This window comes from Leguminivora glycinivorella, chromosome 26 (assembly GCF_023078275.1).
Source record: "Leguminivora glycinivorella isolate SPB_JAAS2020 chromosome 26, LegGlyc_1.1, whole genome shotgun sequence".
Classification (NCBI taxonomy): Eukaryota; Metazoa; Arthropoda; class Insecta; order Lepidoptera; family Tortricidae; genus Leguminivora; species Leguminivora glycinivorella.
Window position 1 is genome coordinate 11,324,639 of NC_062996.1, and position 18,961 is coordinate 11,343,599.

At 41.0% G+C, this 18,961-nt stretch overlaps 1 protein-coding gene across 1 annotated transcript in view; it reads left to right on the plus strand.

Moving 5' to 3' along the window:
* LOC125239755 (protein mahjong) overlaps positions 1–18,636 on the plus strand; it is an 85,823-nt gene extending 67,187 nt beyond the window's left edge. The window contains exons 28-34 of the mRNA XM_048147425.1: positions 1,302–1,399; positions 2,066–2,143; positions 4,069–4,189; positions 4,912–5,069; positions 14,007–14,085; positions 15,936–16,042; positions 18,533–18,636. Of these exons, the coding sequence (XP_048003382.1) occupies positions 1,302–1,399; positions 2,066–2,143; positions 4,069–4,189; positions 4,912–5,069; positions 14,007–14,085; positions 15,936–16,042; positions 18,533–18,610 (719 nt within the window). The 3' untranslated portion in view covers positions 18,611–18,636. The remainder of the gene's footprint in view (positions 1–1,301; positions 1,400–2,065; positions 2,144–4,068; positions 4,190–4,911; positions 5,070–14,006; positions 14,086–15,935; positions 16,043–18,532) is intronic.
* Positions 18,637–18,961: the final 325 nt, after the last annotated feature.

The following is an 18,961-nucleotide window of genomic DNA, read 5'->3' on the forward strand; positions in this document are numbered from 1 at the left end:
TAAGTGTTCATTTTATATGTTTTCTCTAGAATACACCCAATCCATCACAATAAAAAAAAGATTCGTTTGAACTAGAAACGTAGGTACCTACTGTCCTACTCGTATTAGTAACTGTGTATGGCGCTATGCTAGTACCAACGCTCTTTCTACCTTTTTATCTAATAAAGATTCAAGTACGTATTTGTTTCTTAAATACTGACGAAATCATATTTACATAAAATGTTTGAATAGATGTTTGCACAATATTTAAGTAGGTACCAAACTTTCGAGCTAGATAGATCGCAGCATCTACCTAAATGTCGTTACAGATAAATCCTTATTGATTTTAATGTGTCATTCTAGCTTTAAATCTCACTTTTACGCCATTTACGTAAGCAATAATGTACCTAACACTGCAAATATATAACAACCACTTACTTTTCTGGGTGTCTAGGAATTCTAAAGAATGACATTTCCGCATTTTGAGAACTTTCCATACACCCATAAACACTACAGTAACGAAAATATGTCTTCGGTGCTGACGTCATTTTCTCCCGAACTCAACACGTCAACACAGCGCGCAAACGCGGCCCCGACTGTCCAGCCCAATAATCACCAGTTTCGCATGTTTTCGCCGCATGCGAGGGGAGGGAGGGGGACACACCGCGCGGCGTGAAGTTTGTAAGAAGAGTTATTACTGGTTTTATACTGTGTATCAGGTAAACAGACAGACGGACAGACAGACAGACACCAAGAACCAAAAGACCGCCGTGACTTGACTGTGATCATGACTTCAAGAACTAAAATCTGGTTTAAGTTCGCTTATTTACCTTTATGTGTGTACGAGTACTATGTTTTTCCCTTCGCCCTCGTACTAATCTAATCTAGTTTTCCATACAAACTTTGGACCCCCATTTCACCCCCTTAAAAGGTGAATTTTGAAAAATCCTCTCTTAGTGCTCCAGTTTACCTTAAAAGGAACCCACATCCCAAATTTGGAATTTCTAGGACCAGCGGTTTCGGCTGTGCGTTTTTTGATATGTTAGTCAGTCAATCAGTCGATCAGTTTCTTCTTTTATATATTTAGATTGAAATAAAACTATGGCAACGGATTAAATCGCGTATAATGAATTTAAAATACATCCCGACGTTTCGAACTCTTTACAGCGTTTTTTAAATTCATTATACGCGATTTAATCCGTTTCCATAGTTTTATTTCATGAGTAACTGTCGCGGTAACCGTAGACAATATTATTTAGATAGATTTAAACTAACCCGATTTTCACTTATATTTTTAAATCTGTATGTTTGTCATGTTGCAGACGGCGTGCTGTGGGACGTGAACTCCGGCAAGGAGATCCACAAGTTCGACAAGCTCAACCAAACGCACAGCGGCGTGTTCCATCCCAATTCACTAGAAGTAAGCATTCTCACTTTTATCATAGATTAACTATAACATGATCATACCATCCCATATATTAAAATGCGACCGCCTAAGACCGCGCTTACACTCCACCACACATAGATGGCGCCAAAAAAAATGTCTTGTAGCTTTCGATTATACTTGTAGATGGCGTTGTCACTTTTGGCATAGATTAACGGCTCGGAATTGACACTTAATGCCAATCTACAAATAATCGGTGGCAACAAGGCATTTTTTTGTGGCGCCATCTATGTGTGGTGGAGTGTAAGCGCGTTTGTAGGCGGTCGCATTTTAATGTATGGGATGGTATGATCTTGTTATATTTAATTTATGCTTTTATTTAAACGAATAGATCTGCAAACCGTGCATTGCTGTTCACCAATTGGAACTAGGAAGCACCTGCTTCTTTCCTCCTCGTCCTTTTTAGGGTTCCGCTGTCAACTAGGAACACTTATTGTTTCGCTGTCTGTCTGTCCGTCTGTTCGCGGATAATCTCAGTCACCGTTGGCACTAGAAAGCTGAAATTTGGTGCCATGTATATCAATCACGACAAAGTGCAAAAATAGAAAGTGGAAAAACGTAAAGTGTGATATATTGTTGGATAGGTTTTTAAAAATGAAAAATTGTTATTAAATGTATTAATTTCTTTATTTTTGTTCACAGGTAATATCAAATACAGAAGTATGGGATTTAAGAACATTCCATCTACTTAGAACAGTACCAACTTTAGACAAATCAGAGGTGAGTTTTAGGCTTAGATGTCAGTGGAATTCCTTGCCGGCGTCTATATTTCCGAGCTCATATAACCCGGCGACCTTCAAATCAAGGGTGAACAGGCATCTTCTGGGCGAGCTCACTCCATCGTAGGCCACGTCTTTGCCTTTGGCTAGTCTGTGGCCAAGAGTAAGCCCATTTATAATAATAAAAACAAAAAAAACATTATTTGCCTTGTGAGTTTTGAATGATTCACGGTTATTTTCATTAGGGGCATTTTCAGAATTTGAGCCCCCTCAATTAGCGTAAGTTGTTAACAAAAATTAACTCGCTGTCAGTTTTGTGACAGTAAGTAAGCATAAAATCTGTCTAAAAGTTTACTTTTTTCACATTCTGAATGTAGATTATCGCTTAAAGTTTATGTAATTAACACAAAAACAATATTTTTATTTAACTTTCGTGCGCAATAAATAAATAAATTAATTAATTATCGTCACAAAACTAACAGTGAGTTAATTTTTCTTAATAACTTACGCTAATTGGGGGGTCGAGGGGGCGGGCAGTTTTCTAGCGCAAAAGATTGCAATCGCAAATCAGCGCGGGAATGCTGCCTGCGTAATGGGTACCTCGCCACGCGAGCAAGGTTTACTATTTTAAGTTTTATTTTTAGGTAGTTTAGTTTATTATTTTAAGTTTTATTTTTAGGTAGTTTTAGTTTATTACTTTATTAATTTTTTGAGTAAAATAGTTTGACGACCTATAGGCTACTTGACCCTTTTTTAAGTCTGTCTTATATGATTAAGTACTGTCTAATCAACCGAAATAAAATGTTACCATATTTTATTATGACTTAAAAACAGCAAAAAATATTTTTTAAAGTATACTTTTATGTAATCAGACGAAAACAACACAGTGAATTTAATCTATAGATGATCTGTGCATCAGGTCATTCTACTCGAAAACAACACTTTCTGACTTTTAAGTATGAAGGCAAAAAGTTCAATATGTCAATGATTGTTTTGACCAAAATAAATAACAAAAATACACACATTTTTTAATCGAAAATACGTAGTCATCATACACTTTTAATACCCAAAATCTATAAAAATATTGTTTTTTATGTCAAATACTATAGAGGACAATCATTTATTGTGCCAAATTCGATATGAGTTTAGTAGCCTATTATAACAGTGCACCCGTGTCGTATAGTCACTATATTGACTCTTCATCAGCCGTTTTGGCGTCTACACCATTTTTGATATAAGAGGAAAAGCGTTGAAAGGTTAACATGTATGTAAAGTCGCCGTCAATATATTCATATTCATATTCATTTATTTGTATTAATTATACATCGTCAGTCTTACAATTAGGTACATAGGTATATTATTTACAAAGGAATAATACAAAATGTCAAAAATGATGGGTGTCATAATAAATATAGCAATGACTAAATTAGCATTTGATCTCAATTAAAACATTGAAACAATTTTTGTGTTCTATTGTTCTATTCATCCAAGAACTCAGCTACTGAATAATAGGCCTTTTGGATTAAATGGGATTTTAGTTTTAGAACAAACCCTAAGTTCCCTAAGGTCCCAATACATGTAAGGAAAGGGCGGTTTTTTTAAGTCTATGTATTGGCAATTCTAAATCGTATTGCCTCTGGTCACGGAAGCGATTGCTGGTCCAATTTTTTCTTGGAAACATACTTATATTATGCCTCACAATAGAACTTGTGAAAATGTAAACAAACCTTGTAGTCAAAATGTCTTTAATTTTCATTCTAACTCATCAGATACTGGCTAAATCCATGTGTTATTTAATCAATTCATATCACATTATGATCCTCAACATTTAAAATGATAAAATTGTGCTAAAATATTGATATTTTATACAATGGTTTGTTTACATTGTTGACAATTTCTATTGACAGCGATTTTAATGTGTTGCAGGTGATCTTCAACCCGACGGTGTCCGCGTTATACGCGGTGTGTTCCGATCAGGACTCTGAAGAGCGGAGCCAGTTCGACACCAGCTTTAAGACGCTGGATCCCTTCGACTACTCTAGCATAGGTAAAAAAAATACATAGACTGCAATGTAATAACCTAACCACAAAATTACAATTTTGAAAAAACCTCCGACCGCGACATAGTAGACCGATTTTTATGAAACATGGCTAAGAACACTCCCGACTAACTCAGCTTTCAGACAAAAAAATCTAAATCGGTTCATCCGTTCGGGAGCTACAATGCCACAGACAGACACACACACAGACAGACAGACAAACAGACAGACAGACGGACGGACGGACGGACGGACATACAGACAGACACGTCAAACTTATAACACCCCGTCGTTTTTGCGTCGAGGGTTAAAAAAGATCTTACCTAACTTTTTGATACTTTTTTTTGTGGGTATTACAAAACGTTTTTTGATGTCTTACAAAATTTTTGTTTTTGTCGGTCTTATGTCGGTGTTTACTGGCTGTGGCTATCGCGCCGTCTCTATCACACCATGTTATATAACATTTATGACAACCCAGTGTGGGAGCACCATTACAAAACTTTGTTTTTGTGAATCTTATAAAACTTTTGTTTATGTCGGTCTTAGAATTCTTAGAAAACTTTGTTTTTGTAGATCTTATAAAACTTTTGTTTATGTCGGTCTTACAAAACTTTGTTTTTTTGTCGGTCTTACAAAACTTTGTTTTTATGGGACACAAAAATTTTGTTTTTGGTAGTCTTACAATACAAATGGGTCTCCGAATGTTTGCTTATTAATACACTGTTGACAGCCACGATCGACGTGAAGCGCAACATCTACGCTTTGAGCGTGAACCGCTGGGGCACGCAGATCAGCGTCGTCGAGAACATGGGCGACTTCGACCACATGCAGGAGTCCGCCGTCAAGGTGTACGACGTGGGCCGCAAGCGCGACCACGACGACGACGCGGTGAGTACACACACACACACACACACACACACACACACACACACACACACACACACACATGCAGGAGTCCGCCGTCAAGGTGTACGACGTGGGCCGCAAGCGGGACCACGACGACGACGCGGTGAGTACACACACGCGCACGCACACACACACACACACACACACACACACACACACACACACACACACACACACACACACACACACACATGCAGGAGTCCGCCGTCAAGGTGTACGACGTGGGCCGCAAGCGCGACCACGACGACGACGCGGTGAGTACACACACACACGCACGCACGCATGCACGCACGCACGCACACACACACACGCACGCGCACACATGCAGGATATACGACGCGGTGAGTACACCACTTCGTAGAATCATAGAGGAATAAGTAAGGGAAGAGTTGTAACTCTATACATCAGTAAATGCAAGTTATTTGTAGTGACATCTGGCGGCATTCACGCGTCAAATAGCTTAAATTATCAGTACCACTACTCGAATGTAGGTGCCAACAGTGTCGCGTCTGTCAAAAAATGTAATATTACAACAGTTTACAACTTATATTACAAGCAGAAGGAATTGAAAAGAGAGTGCTGATTAATACTATAGTAATATTAGCTAAAAATTGTTGAGCATTTTGTTCGTCGCGACATCTATTGACAAGTAGCAGTACTGATAATTTACGCTAGTTGACGCGTGAATGACGCTAGATATCAGAACAAATAACTTGCGTTTACTAATGTATGGAGTTAAAACTCTTCCTTTCCTTATTCCTCTATGGTAGAATGCATCTACAGACGAGGGCTCTGTGTAAACTCTCACGATAATAACTCTTTCGTAGCTACCTATCTCTATCGCTCTTGCGTATTGGCGCGACAGAGCCAGACAACATTTCTGCGGCGTTTCGGTGGCGTTTTGCGTCGCAGAAATGCCTTGGATATATTTCCCAACATTATTTTTTAACACGCTTTTATTAGGTCGTCGTGTATGTAACTAACTATGTAATGGAATCTGCGGAGGCTAATTTAACCATCTTCCAGGAGTCGTAGCGTAATGAAAATTGGCAGCTATATGTAGTTCCGATGACAATACAATAATATGGTACTGTTGAGCTGATCTGATGATGGAGTCGGAAGATATGAACTGGAACTACATGATGGAACATCGTATCATAGCCGTTTTTGGGTTTCTTAGAAAAGTCTTGTAATGAACTTTGACTACAATTAGGTTTCAAGGTCTGATGATGAAGCCGAAAGATATGAACTGGAACTACATGATGGAACATCGTATCATAGCTGTTTTTGGGTTTCTTAGAAAAGTCTTGTAATGAACTTTGACTACGATTAGGTTTCAAGGTCTGATGATGGAGCCGGAAGATATGAACTGGAACTACATGATGGAACATCGTATCATAGCTGTTTTTGGGCTTCTTAGGAAAGTCTTGTAATGAACTTTGACAACAATTAGGTTTCAGGGTCTGATGATGGAGCCGGAAGATATGAACTGGAACTACATGATGGAACATCGTATCATAGCTGTTTTTGGGCTTCTTAGAAAAGTCTTGTAATGAACTTTGACTACGATTAGGTTTCAAGGTCTGATGATGGAGCCGGAAGATATGAACTGGAACTACATGATGGAACATCGTATCATAGCTGTTTTTGGGCTTCTTAGAAGTCTTGTAATGAACTATGACTACGATTAGGTTTCAAGGCCTGATGATGGTGCCGGAAGATAAGAACAGAAAAAAGGGGGGGGGGGCTCGAGGGGGGAAGCATGAAAGAAAGATCAACGTAGTATTTAAAATAAGTTGGGTTAGCGTTTTCTTGTGACCTTTCAGAGCAAACAAAGGGGGGCTCGGGGGGCGAAGCCCCCGCATGAAAGAAAGAACAACGTTGTATTTAAAATAAGTTGGGTTAAGGTTTTCTTGTGATCCTTAAGAGCAAACAAAGGGGGGCGAAGCGCCCCGCATAAAAGAAAGATAAACGTTGTATTTAAAATAAGTTGGGTTAGGGTTTTCATGTTACCCTCAAGAGTAACGAAAAGGGGTGCTTAAAAGAAATATTAACGTAGTATTTGAAATAAATTGGGTTAGCGTTTTCTTGTGACCTTTCAGAGCAAACAAAGGGGGGCTCGGGGGGCGAAGCCCCCGAATGAAAGAAAGTACAATGTAGTATTTAGAATAAGTTGGGTTAAGGTTTTCTTGTGATCCTTAAGAGTAAAGAAAAGGGGGGCTCGGGGGGCGAAGCCCCTGCATAAAAGAAAGATTAACGTTGTATTTAAAATAAGTTGGGTTAGCGTTTTCTTGTGACCTTTCAGAGCAAACAAAGGGGGCTCGCATGAAAGAAAGAACAACATAGTATTTAGAATAAGTTGAGTTAAGGTTTTCTTGTGATCCTCAAGAGTAAAGAAAAGGGGGGCTCGGGGGCGAAGCCCCCGCATGAAAGAAAGATCAACGTAGTATTTAGAATAAGTTGGGTTAGCGTTTTCTTGTGACCTTTAAGACCAAACAAAGGGGGCTCGGGGGCGAAGCCCCCGCATGAAAGAAAGATCAACGTAGTATTTAAGATAAGTTGGGTTAGCGTTTTCTTGTGACCTTTAAGAGCAAACAAAGGGGGCTCGGGGGCGAAGCCCCCGCATAAAAAAAGATTAACGTAGTATTTAAAATAAGTTGGGTTAGGGTTTTCTTGTTACCCTTAAGAGTAACGAAAAGGGGGGCTCGGGGGGCGAAGCCCCCCGCATGAAAGAAAGAACAACGTAGTATTTAGAATAAGTTGGGTTAAGGTTTTCTTGTGATCCTTAAAGGTAAAGAAAAGGGGGGCTCGGGGGGCGAAGCCCCCCGCATGAAAGAAAGATCAACGTAGTATTTAGAATAAGTTGGGTTAGCGTTTTTTTGTGACCTTTCAGAGCAAACAAAGGGGGGCTCGGGGGGCGAAGCCCCCTGCATGAAAGAAAGAACAACGTAGTATTTAAGATAAGTGGGGTTAGCGTTTTCTTGTGACCTTTAAGAGCAAACAAAGGGGGGCTCGGGGGGCGAAGCCCCCCGCATGAAAGAAAGATCAACGTAGTATTTAAGATAAGTGGGGTTAGCGTTTTCTTGTGACCTTTAAGAGCAAACAAAGGGGGCTCGGGGGGCGAAGCCCCCGCATGAAAGAAAGATCAACGTAGTATTTAAGATAAGTTGGGTTAGCGTTTTCTTGTGACCTTTAAGAGCAATATAAAATACAAAAATCTTTCGCAAGATACTTATTTCAGAAAATGTATTTTTACTATCCGTATTTGTATCCAACTCCGTACGTGTTGGGTATGGTGGGATACCAGACGCTCGAAGCTCGTAGGAGTATCACCTTGGTTCGTTTCTTTGTTGGTTTAATACGAGGCCAGACGAATAGCAGTTTCCTCTTAGCGCAAGTATCCTTAAATGTTCCACCTGTTTCAAGACACAATCTCCGTCCTCGTAAACTCCCCTTACTCAACATTCCGAACACCTGTACTAAGTCCAATTCCCTCTCGCCTCTCTACCGAGCTCTAATGCTCATTAATAGTATATTGGACCAGGACAACTCATTAGACTTATTTTCAACTCCTGAACCGAGATTTTTAGCCACAGCCGGGCGTTACCTCGAGGCCATAGTCGCCCCGAGCACGATTAGTACTGCTTAATAGCGAATATTATTTAAATTGAATTATTAATGTTTTATTTAAATTATGACTGTTTTGTTAATTAACTATTTTTATTCGTATGTTCCTATGTGTCATGATTGGTGTATACTGTAAGTGACATTGTATTAATAAATAAATGAAATGAAAAAAACAAAGGGGGCTCGGGGGGCGAAGCCCCCCGCATAAAAGAAAGATAAACGTTGTATTTATAATAAGTTGGGTTAGGGTTTTCTTGTTACCCTTAAGAGTAACGAAAAGGGGGGCTCGGGGGGCGAAGCCCCCGCATAAAAGAAAGAATAACGTAGTATTTAAAATAAGTTGGGCTAGCGTTTTCTTGTGACCTTTCAGAGCAAACAAAGGGGGGCTCCGCATGAAAGAAAGAACAACGTAGTATTTAGAATAAGTTGGGTTAAGGTTTTCTTGTGATCCTTCAGGGTAAAGAAAAGGGGGGCTCGGGGGGCGAAGCCCCCGCATGAAAGAAAGATCAACGTAGTATTTAGAATAAGTTGGGTTAGCGTTTTCTTGTAACCTTTAAGAGCAAACAAAGGGGGGCTCGGGGGCGAAGCCCCCGCATAAAAGAAAGATAAACGTAGTATTCAGAATAAGTTGGGTTAGCGTTTTCTTGTGACCTTTAAGACCAAACAAAGGGGGGCTCGGGGGGCGAAGCCCCCGCATGAAAGAAAGATCAACGTAGTATTTAAGATAAGTTGGGTTAGCGTTTTCTTGTGACCTTTAAGAGCAAACAAAGGGGGGCTCGGGGGGCGAAGCCCCCGCATAAAAAAAGATTAACGTAGTATTTAAAATAACTTGGGTTAGGGTTTTCTTCTTAAGAAAGAATAACGTAGTATTTAAAATAAGTTGGGCTAGCGTTTTCTTGTGACCTTTCAGAGCAAACAAAGGGGGGCTCGGGGGGCGAAGCCCCCCGCATGAAAGAAATATCAACGTAGTATTTAAGATAAGTTGGGTTAGCGTTTTCTTGTGACCTTTAAGAGCAAACAAAGGGGGGCTCGGGGGGCGAAGCCCCCCGCATAAAAGAAAGATAAACGTAGTATTTAGAATAAGTTGGGTTAGCGTTTTCTTGTGACCTTTAAGACCAAACAAAGGGGGCTCGGGGGCGAAGCCCCCGCATGAAAGAAAAATCAACGTAGTATTTAAGATAAGTTGGGTTAGCGTTTTCTTGTGACCTTTAAGAGCAAACAAAGGGGGCTCGGGGGCGAAGCCCCCGCATAAAAAAAGATTAACGTAGTATTTAAAATAACTTGGGTTAGGGTTTTCTTTTTACCCTTAAGAGTAACGAAAAGGGGGGCTCGGGGGCGAAGCCCCCGCATGAAAGAAAGAACAACGTAGTATTTAGAATAAGTTGGGTTAAGGTTTTCTTGTGATCCTTAAAGGTAAAGAAAAGGGGGCTCGGGGGCGAAGCCCCCGCATGAAAGAAAGATCAACGTAGTATTTAGAATAAGTTGGGTTAGCGTTTTTTGTGACCTTTCAGAGCAAACAAAGGGGGCTCGGGGGCGAAGCCCCTGCATGAAAGAAAGAACAACGTAGTATTTAAGATAAGTGGGGTTAGCGTTTTCTTGTGATCTTTAAGAGCAAACAAAGGGGGGCTCGGGGGGCGAAGCCCCCCGCATGAAAGAAAGATCAACGTAGTATTTAAGATAAGTTGGGTTAGCTTTTTCTTGTGACCTTTAAGAGCAAACAAAGGGGCTCGGGGGCGAAGCCCCCGCATAAAAGAAAGATAAACATTGTATTTATAATAAGTTGGGTTAGGGTTTTCTTGTTACCCTTAAGAGTAACGAAAAGGGGGCTCGGGGGCGAAGCCCCCGCAGAAAAGAAAGAATAACGTAGTATTTAAAATAAGTTGGGCTAGCGTTTTCTTGTGACCTTTCAGAGCAAACAAAGGGGTGCTCGGGGGGCGAAGCCCCCCGCATGAAAGAAAGAACAACGTAGTATTTAGAATAAGTTGGGTTAAGGTTTTCTTGTGATCCTTAAGGGTAAAGAAAAGGGGGCTCGGGGGCGAAGCCCCCGCATGAAAGAAAGATCACCGTAGTATTTAGAATAAGTTGGGTTAGCGTTTTCTTGTGATCTTTCAGAGCAAACAAAGGGGGCTCGGGGGCGAAGCCCCTGCATGAAAGAAAGAACAACGTAGTATTTAGAATAAGTTGGGTTAGCGTTTTCTTGTGACCTTTAAGAGCAAACAAAGGGGGGCTCGGAGGGCGAAGCCCCCCGCATGAAAGAAAGATCAACGTAGTATTTAAGATAAGTTGGGTTAGCGTTTTCTTGTGACCTTTAAGAGCAAACAAAGGGGGCTTGGGGGCGAAGCCCCCGCATAAAAGAAAGATAAACGTTGTATTTAAAATAAGTTGGGTTAGGGTTTTCTTGTTACCCTTAAGAGTAACGAAAGGGGGGCTCGGGGGCGAAGCCCCCGCATAAAAGAAAGATTAACGTAGTATTTAAAATAAGTTGGGTTAGCGTTTTCTTGTGACCTTTAAGAGCAAACAAAGGGGGCTCGGGGGCGAAGCCCCCGCATAAAAGAAAGATAAACGTTGTATTTATAATAAGTTGGGTTAGGGTTTTCTTGTTACCCTTAAGAGTAACGAAAAGGGGGCTCGGGGGCGACGCCCCCGCATAAAAGAACGATTAACGTAGTATTTAAAATAAGTTGGGCTAGCGTTTTCTTGTGACCTTTCAGAGCAAACAAAGGGGGGGCTCGGGGGCGAAGCCCCCGCATGAAAGAAAGAACAACGTAGTATTTAGAATAAGTTGGATTAAGGTTTTCTTGTGATCCTTAAGGGTAAAGAAAAGGGGGCTCGGGGGCGAAGCCCCCGCATGAAAGAAAGATCAACGTAGTATTTAGAATAAGTTGGGTTAGCGTTTTCTTGTGACCTTTCAGAGCAAACAAAGGGGGGCTCGGGGGGCGAAGCCCCCTGCATGAAAGAAAGAACAACGTAGTATTTAGAATAAGTTGGGTTAGCGTTTTCTTGTAACCTTTAAGAGCAAACAAAGGGGGGCTCGGGGGGCGAAGCCCCCCGCATGAAAGAAATATCAACGTAGTATTTAAGATAAGTTGGGTTAGCGTTTTCTTGTGACCTTTAAGAGCAAACAAAGGGGGGCTCGGGGGGCGAAGCCCCCCGCATAAAAGAAAGATAAACGTTGTATTTAAAATAAGTTGGGTTAGGGTTTTCTTGTTACCCTTAAGAGTAACGAAAAGGGGGCTCGGGGGGCGAAGCCCCCCGCATAAAAGAAAGATTAACGTAGTATTTAAAATAAGTTGGGTTAGCGTTTTCTTGTGACCTTTAAGAGCAAACAAAGGGGGGCTCGGGGGGCGAAGCCCCCGCATGAAAGAAAGATAAACGTAGTATTTAGAATAAGTTGGGTTAGCGTTTTCTTGTGACCTTTAAGAGCAAACAAAGGGGGCTCGGGGGGCGAAGCCTCCGCATAAAAGAAAGATCAACGTTGTATTTAAAATAAGTTGGGTAATGGTTTTCCTGTGACCCTTAAGAGCAAATAAAGGGGGCTCGGCAAAAAAGAAATACTTAAATTTTGTTTGAATTAGTTGAAATGTGACAATATTTTCTAATCGAGTCAAACAAAATCCCACTAGCTGAGAGCTTCAAAACAATGTATGGCGAAAGTATGTCTCTCTAATGTCTTCAAAAAGTCCGCGATGGCACATGTCTATATTGTCTATCTTTTACGGATAACTTACTAGGTATAAACATTTTTATGATAATACCGTAATAAGAAGGTAGCCGCTAGTTATTATTAAGTAGCAATTAGCAATAAGTACACGTTAAGCCACAAATGGCATGTAAAATCCGCCTACTTGAAATAAATTTATGTATAAATGTTAAAAGTATTTCATTATTAATGACTAAAAAGTATAAAATAAATTAATAGTTTAAAAAACACTATAAAACACGCTTTTATAAATGCACGTAAAAGCCAAAAATAAATTATGGATCGTTCAAGTTGTCTCTATTTGTGAGCTGAAGTTTAAAAACTATGTGCTTTTAATTATAATATTTGATTGTGAAAGCGTGGGGCGCTGGAACAGGAAAGACTTTCTTGTAAACAAATACTAATCCGAACTTCCTGGCGAATGAAGTTGCATAAGAACATAACGTTTACATATGCCGCCTAAGGGTTACCAAAGAGAACCAAAGATATCTCGTCCACGAACAAGATTTCTGCATCCTGTCACTGTAGACACTTTCCCCTTTTGTACTTTGATTACCGGAAAAAAGCGGCGTTCTAAGTGTCAGTGACTGTCGACTCTCCTCGCTACTAGCGCATATTTTGTCTGAGTTCGACAAACTGGTACCTACTTTGAACACTGACTTTTAATTGATTTGACTGTTTAATGTAGAACCTACTAGTCATGCTGCAACTCCAGTGAGCGCGTCAATCTGTGTAACCTCCTTCCCGTAACATAGCATAATTTGATTTATCAGCAAGTTATACAAAAAGTCTTTCCTGTTCCAGCGCCCCACGCTTTTACAATCAAATATTATAATTAAAAGCACATAGTTTTTAAACTTCAGCTCACAAATAGAGACAACTTGAACGATCCATAATTTATTTTTGGCTTTTACGTGCATTTATAAAAGCGTGTTTTATAGTGTTTTTTAAACTATTAATTTATTTCCCGATATGATTGAATGATTTTAAATTAGTTATATAAGTAAAATAAAATTTGATCCCCATACAAACTTTTATCCCCTTTTAATCCCCTTAGGGGATGAATATCTAAGATTTTTTTATTTATTTGCCTAAACTACGATATTATAGAGTTTCAAGTTCCTTGATTTAAATTAAACTTTCATCCTGAATTATCAAAAAGCTTGAAATAGTTATTCTAGTATGTATTAATCTATCTTTTCACAAAGTTTCCTGCTCCTAAATTAAAATTAAACTTGTATTAAACTATCTTTTCACAAAGTTTCCTGCTCCTAAATTAAAATTAAACTTGTTCCTCGTACTAACATTCGTTCCCTTTTTAACTCCCTCTGGGGATGAATATCTAAAAAGTCTGAAATTGCTTTTCTCCAATTTTTATTTATTACAATTTTACCAAATTTCGAATTCCTAACTCAAAATAAAATTTGATCCCTATACAAAATTTCATCCTCTTTATAACCCCCTTAGGGGATGAATGTCAAAAACGCTGAAGTTTCCTTTCTATTGTTATTTATTAGCTACTTAACTAGTGTCAAGTCAACTCAGAATGTACTTTGACCCTCCTACTAATGTTCACCCCCCTTTCCCCCCAGGAGGAGGAGGACTCGGAGGAGCTGGCGGGCGCCTCCGACAACGACGACGGCTCCGACTCGGGCTCCGGCGACGACGAAGGTGAGGAAATTTATATATTACTCGCTTCGGCCTGCGGCTTCGCTCGCCTTACATTTGAAAATTGATGATTTTGAATTGATTAAAATCCTTACCTGTGACACACCTCGGACCCTGGCAATCAAATATATGAAAGAGGCGCGTTCCTAGCACACAGTCTAAACTCGTGTACGTGAACGCGTACTATGCTTGTATGAGCGAAATATGACAGGTAGACTGTTCGCGTTTTTGACAGGCGGTAACTGTGAGGTAACCGAGAGCGGGTGGCTGTACGATAGTACTCTTTATTATACTGTGCCCGCGAGGTCGAAAGCAGTTTTTCTTTACTCTTATTGGGGCTTATTATTTTTGTTTATAAAAACCTACCTACATATACTTTTTTAAATATTGTTTATTGTCTGCGTGTTTACGAATAAACTGATTTTATTCTATTTTTTAGTCTTCTAAAATACGCAAAACGTAAATCATAAAAAGGGCGAGTTTTTCAAGTCGTTTTAAACAACTCGTTTGTTCAACTGTAGTCGTTAGTGGTAAAAGTCTTTTCTATATTGCCAATTGTTTACCTGCTAACAACGAGTATTTTTAGCTATGTATATCTTCGTCCTGCCCACCATAATATACAGTTAGAGCCATTGAAATTTAAACCAAATTACTGAATGAATAGGGTAGATTTTCCTTTGTATCACGATTTAGGTAAAACATTCATCATCATCATCATCATCAGCCTATCGCAGTCCACTGCTGGACATAGGCCTCCCCAATTTCACGCCACCGTTTCCGATCTTCGGCTGCTCGCATCCAGCTGCTGCCAGCCATCCCGCGCAAATCGTCGCTCCACCTTGCCTGAGGCCGTCCTACACTACGCTTGCCGAGACGCGGTCTCCACTCAAGAACTCGTTTACCCCAACGGTTGTCGGTTCTACGGCTAATATGGCCACTGCCACTTCAGCTTGCTAATACGGTGGGCTATGTCGATCACTTTGGTTCTCTGCCGGATAACCTCATTTCTGATTCGATCCCGCAGAGAGACGCCGAGCATAGCCCTTTCCATAGCCCGCTGAGCGACTTTGAACTTGTGGACCAGCCGTACCGTCAGTGTCCACGTTTCGGCCCCGTACGTCATGACGGGTAGGACGCACTGATTGAAGACTTTTGTCTTCAGGCACTGTGGGATCGACGATGTAAAAACTCGACGTAGCTTCCCAAATGCTGCCCAACCTAGCTGAATTCTTCTATTCACCTCATCCTCGAAGTTGTTTCTACCCATCTGCAATGTTTGCCCGAGATAAACATATCTTTGAACAACTTCGAGAACGGCGCCGTGTACCGCGATCGGTTCCGGTAGTACATGTTCATTGAACATGACCTTGGTTTTATCCAAGTTCATCCGTAGGCCGATGCGTACAGAAGAGTCAGCCAGGTCGTTCAGCATCTGTTGTAGGTCCTGCAGCGTTTCTGACACGATGACGATATCATCAGCGAATCGCAAGTGAGAGATGTACTCGCCATTAATGTTGATGCCACGTCCTTTCCAGCTCAGAGTCTTAAACATGTCCTCCATTGCATTTGAGAACAATTTCGGGGAGATGACGTCCCCTTGTCTCACACCTCTATGCAATGGTATAGGACTTGTTTGCTGATTCTGTACTTGGACGGACATGGTGGCGGCCTCGTAAAGACATATATAAAGGTAAAACATTAAAAAAAGAAAATATTTTTTGCCTATCCAGGCTTTTAATTCATAATTTCCAAAAATTAGAATATGTCCTTTATACATGACATCGGGCAGGACGAGGATAGATGGCGTTACTGTAACATGTCGAGCGTGTTTGAGCAGTAGTTTCACGTTTCAGCCTCGAACCTCCTGCGCAACGCGGTGATGGAGCTGGCGGCCGGCAGCTCGGGCGACAGCCAGGCCGCCGACGACGAGCGCCCGCGGCGCCGCCGCCGCCGGAGACGGGTGAGTGCGGTACTACACATACACGAGCCGCTATACATATACACACTACACCTAACCACCCATTTTCGCAAAAAAATATTCAAAACCTTTTTTTTTCAAAATAGGTAAATTTAATGTTTTTCCTACTCAAAATCATGAGCCCTTTCGACCCTACTGGGTAAAAAAGCGTCCTTAATTTAATTTTTCCACTTTTACCATTTTTCAAACACTTTCCGCTATACTACTGATCTTAACGTCTATTTCAGACGATTTATGATGCAATGTCTGAGAGACATCGCTCTTGATGACTAAAGAGACCTATGCGACAGCGACATATTTTACCACATAGCTGACAAGGGAAGCTTGCAACCGATTGCGACGTTCCGCTATGGTGTCATGTCTAACACGCGCCATGCACCACTATACACTCCACCTAACCGCAGCTTACGGCACTAGTCCCACCAAACGGCCAAGCTACAGTCTTTGGCCCATCGGCGGAAAGTCGCCAGTCTGTCGGTGGGTGCCCGATTGATATTCCGAAATAAAATACGCCGATTTTCGGTACGCCGACAACGATTCGCCGACGCCTTTTTTGGCCGAATAACGATTGGAAGATTTTCATATCGCATAATATTCGTTCGTAAACGGAGTCGTTAAGCCGAAATTTGATACGCCGATTTACTTTTCGTCGAATAATCATTTAGTAATTATAAAATTGGCCGACAAAAAATTGGTCGAAACACAATAGGTCGAGTGATCATTTGGTTTTGTTTTTTTGGTGAGTTGGTAGGAACAAACCAAATGATGAAACAGACATCGCCCACAGAGTTTCCGTAGCCTGGTGCAAATGGAGATCACTTACTGGAATATTATGTGATACAAAAATGTCACTTAGAACTAAAGGCGAAGTGTACAAAGCAGCAGTACGACCAGCGATGTTGTATGGTTGCGAATCGTGGCCAGCCAAATAATGCCATGAACAGAAGCTGCACACTGCTGAGACGCGTTTGTTGCGGTGGTCAGCAAGAGTGACACTCAGAGACAAAAGATACGTAATATTTACATCTGTCCCTCTATCACAACTTGCCTTGTCGCGCGCGAGTCCATACTTGAAGTCGCGCTTGATGTATGGACTTGCGCGCGACAAGGCAAGTTGTGCTAAAGGGTCAGAGGCAGTTTTAAAGTCGCACCCGTTACGGAGAAAATGTCTGAGTCAAGGCTGAGATGGTATGGTCATATAATGCGAAGGCTGGAAAATCATATCGTCAGAAAATGCCTATCCATGAATACCATAAAAAGAGGGCGGGGAAGACCACCTGCTACATGGACGAATACTACAGAGAAGGATATGAAAATTGAAAAGCCTTGACTTGCGAAGAGAAGTCGCTCAAAATAGAATTGCCTGGAGACTCAAAATAAGGAAAGCCGACCCCATATGACGGGAAAAGGCGAGGAGGAAGAAGAGGTGAGTGGGCAGGCACTTGCGTACAAACTGTTCTGCGGATTCAAAAATTTATTTCAACTACATACTTATTTATATTAATCACCATGTTCCGATTCTAACGATTAATTTTAGTAAATTATGTATTGTTGTTTTCAACTCAACAAATTTTCACTTTTAAAATTTTCATTAAAAAATCGGATTTTTTTTTATGGCACCGGCCACACCTTTGTTTACAATAATTCCGGCTAATTCAAAATGGCGGTAGTTATAGTTAATAGTGTAAAACATGAAAAGAATGGATCAGTTTAAAATTGCCCCCAGTCGCAATTGTCCCGCTGTACCTTACAAAATACGAGAATTTAAAATGTGTCACAACAACAAGAGTGTCACTTTATTCGAAAGTATTCTAACGATGTATAAAATGTGAAACGTTATTCGGCTAAACGTGGCCTAAACGAAAATATTACTTTACTAAATGAAAATTGTCCAATAACAGTTCGGATAATTTGCACAGAAGCGAACTGAACTGTATGCGAACCAAGATTCTACGTAACGTTATTCGACCAAAAGTGACAGCGATAGTTTGATTATTCGGCTAAATGGCATTCGGCGAATCGTTGTCGGCGAATCAATAATCGGCTAAAAAATTGTCGGAGAATCATTAGGTAGCCCTGTCGGTGTTTTACAGCTTGCACTTCGGCGAGTGTGCTCAAGAGCTATACGAGCTTATTCCACCGCCCCTATTCTACCATCGGACTCTTAGACGCACGGCCGGTGTCCTTGTGGCGCAATTTCATTAGTCGACAGGGCCCGCATGCGGGGTGCGAGAGATTCCAGGAACGCATGCCACAGGGCCCGCATTCGGAAAATTAAATAGTGATAGTAACTTTCATTGGTCGTTATCTCGCTTGCGGGGACTCCCCGTATGCTGTATACCGAACGAGTTATCGACTTACGAAATTGCGCCATTATTTCATAAAAAACCTCTTTCTAGGATTACACTATTCACCGCTAGATGGCGCTACAAGCTACCATACCCATTTATTAACATAACGTTCTCCTCACAGCCGACAGAGGGCAGCAGCAACGACAGCGACGACGACGACGTGCGCCTCGACGACATCATCCAGTTCGAGCTCGACTAGCAAATAATATACCTTACTTTACTGCCCGCTAGTGTTTCATTTATTGCCCCCTACCTCCGCTACTCGCCGCTAGATGGCGCCACTAGTACCCTCCTCGGCTAACAGAGGGCGAAAAGATCCAGGGGACCGATTTTTTAAATTCGAACGCACGAATTCACCGTTCGAAAGTCTGTGGAAGGCAGCTACTCACCACTAGGTGGCGCTACAGAAATACTTTACGTGACAACTTCATCAAAGTTATCATATATCTAAACTAAATAACAGACTTTTGAATAGACAAAGGAACAAATAAAAAGCGTACAGAATGCTCAAAATATAATTCACATAAATATAACCATGTCGTTAAAATTC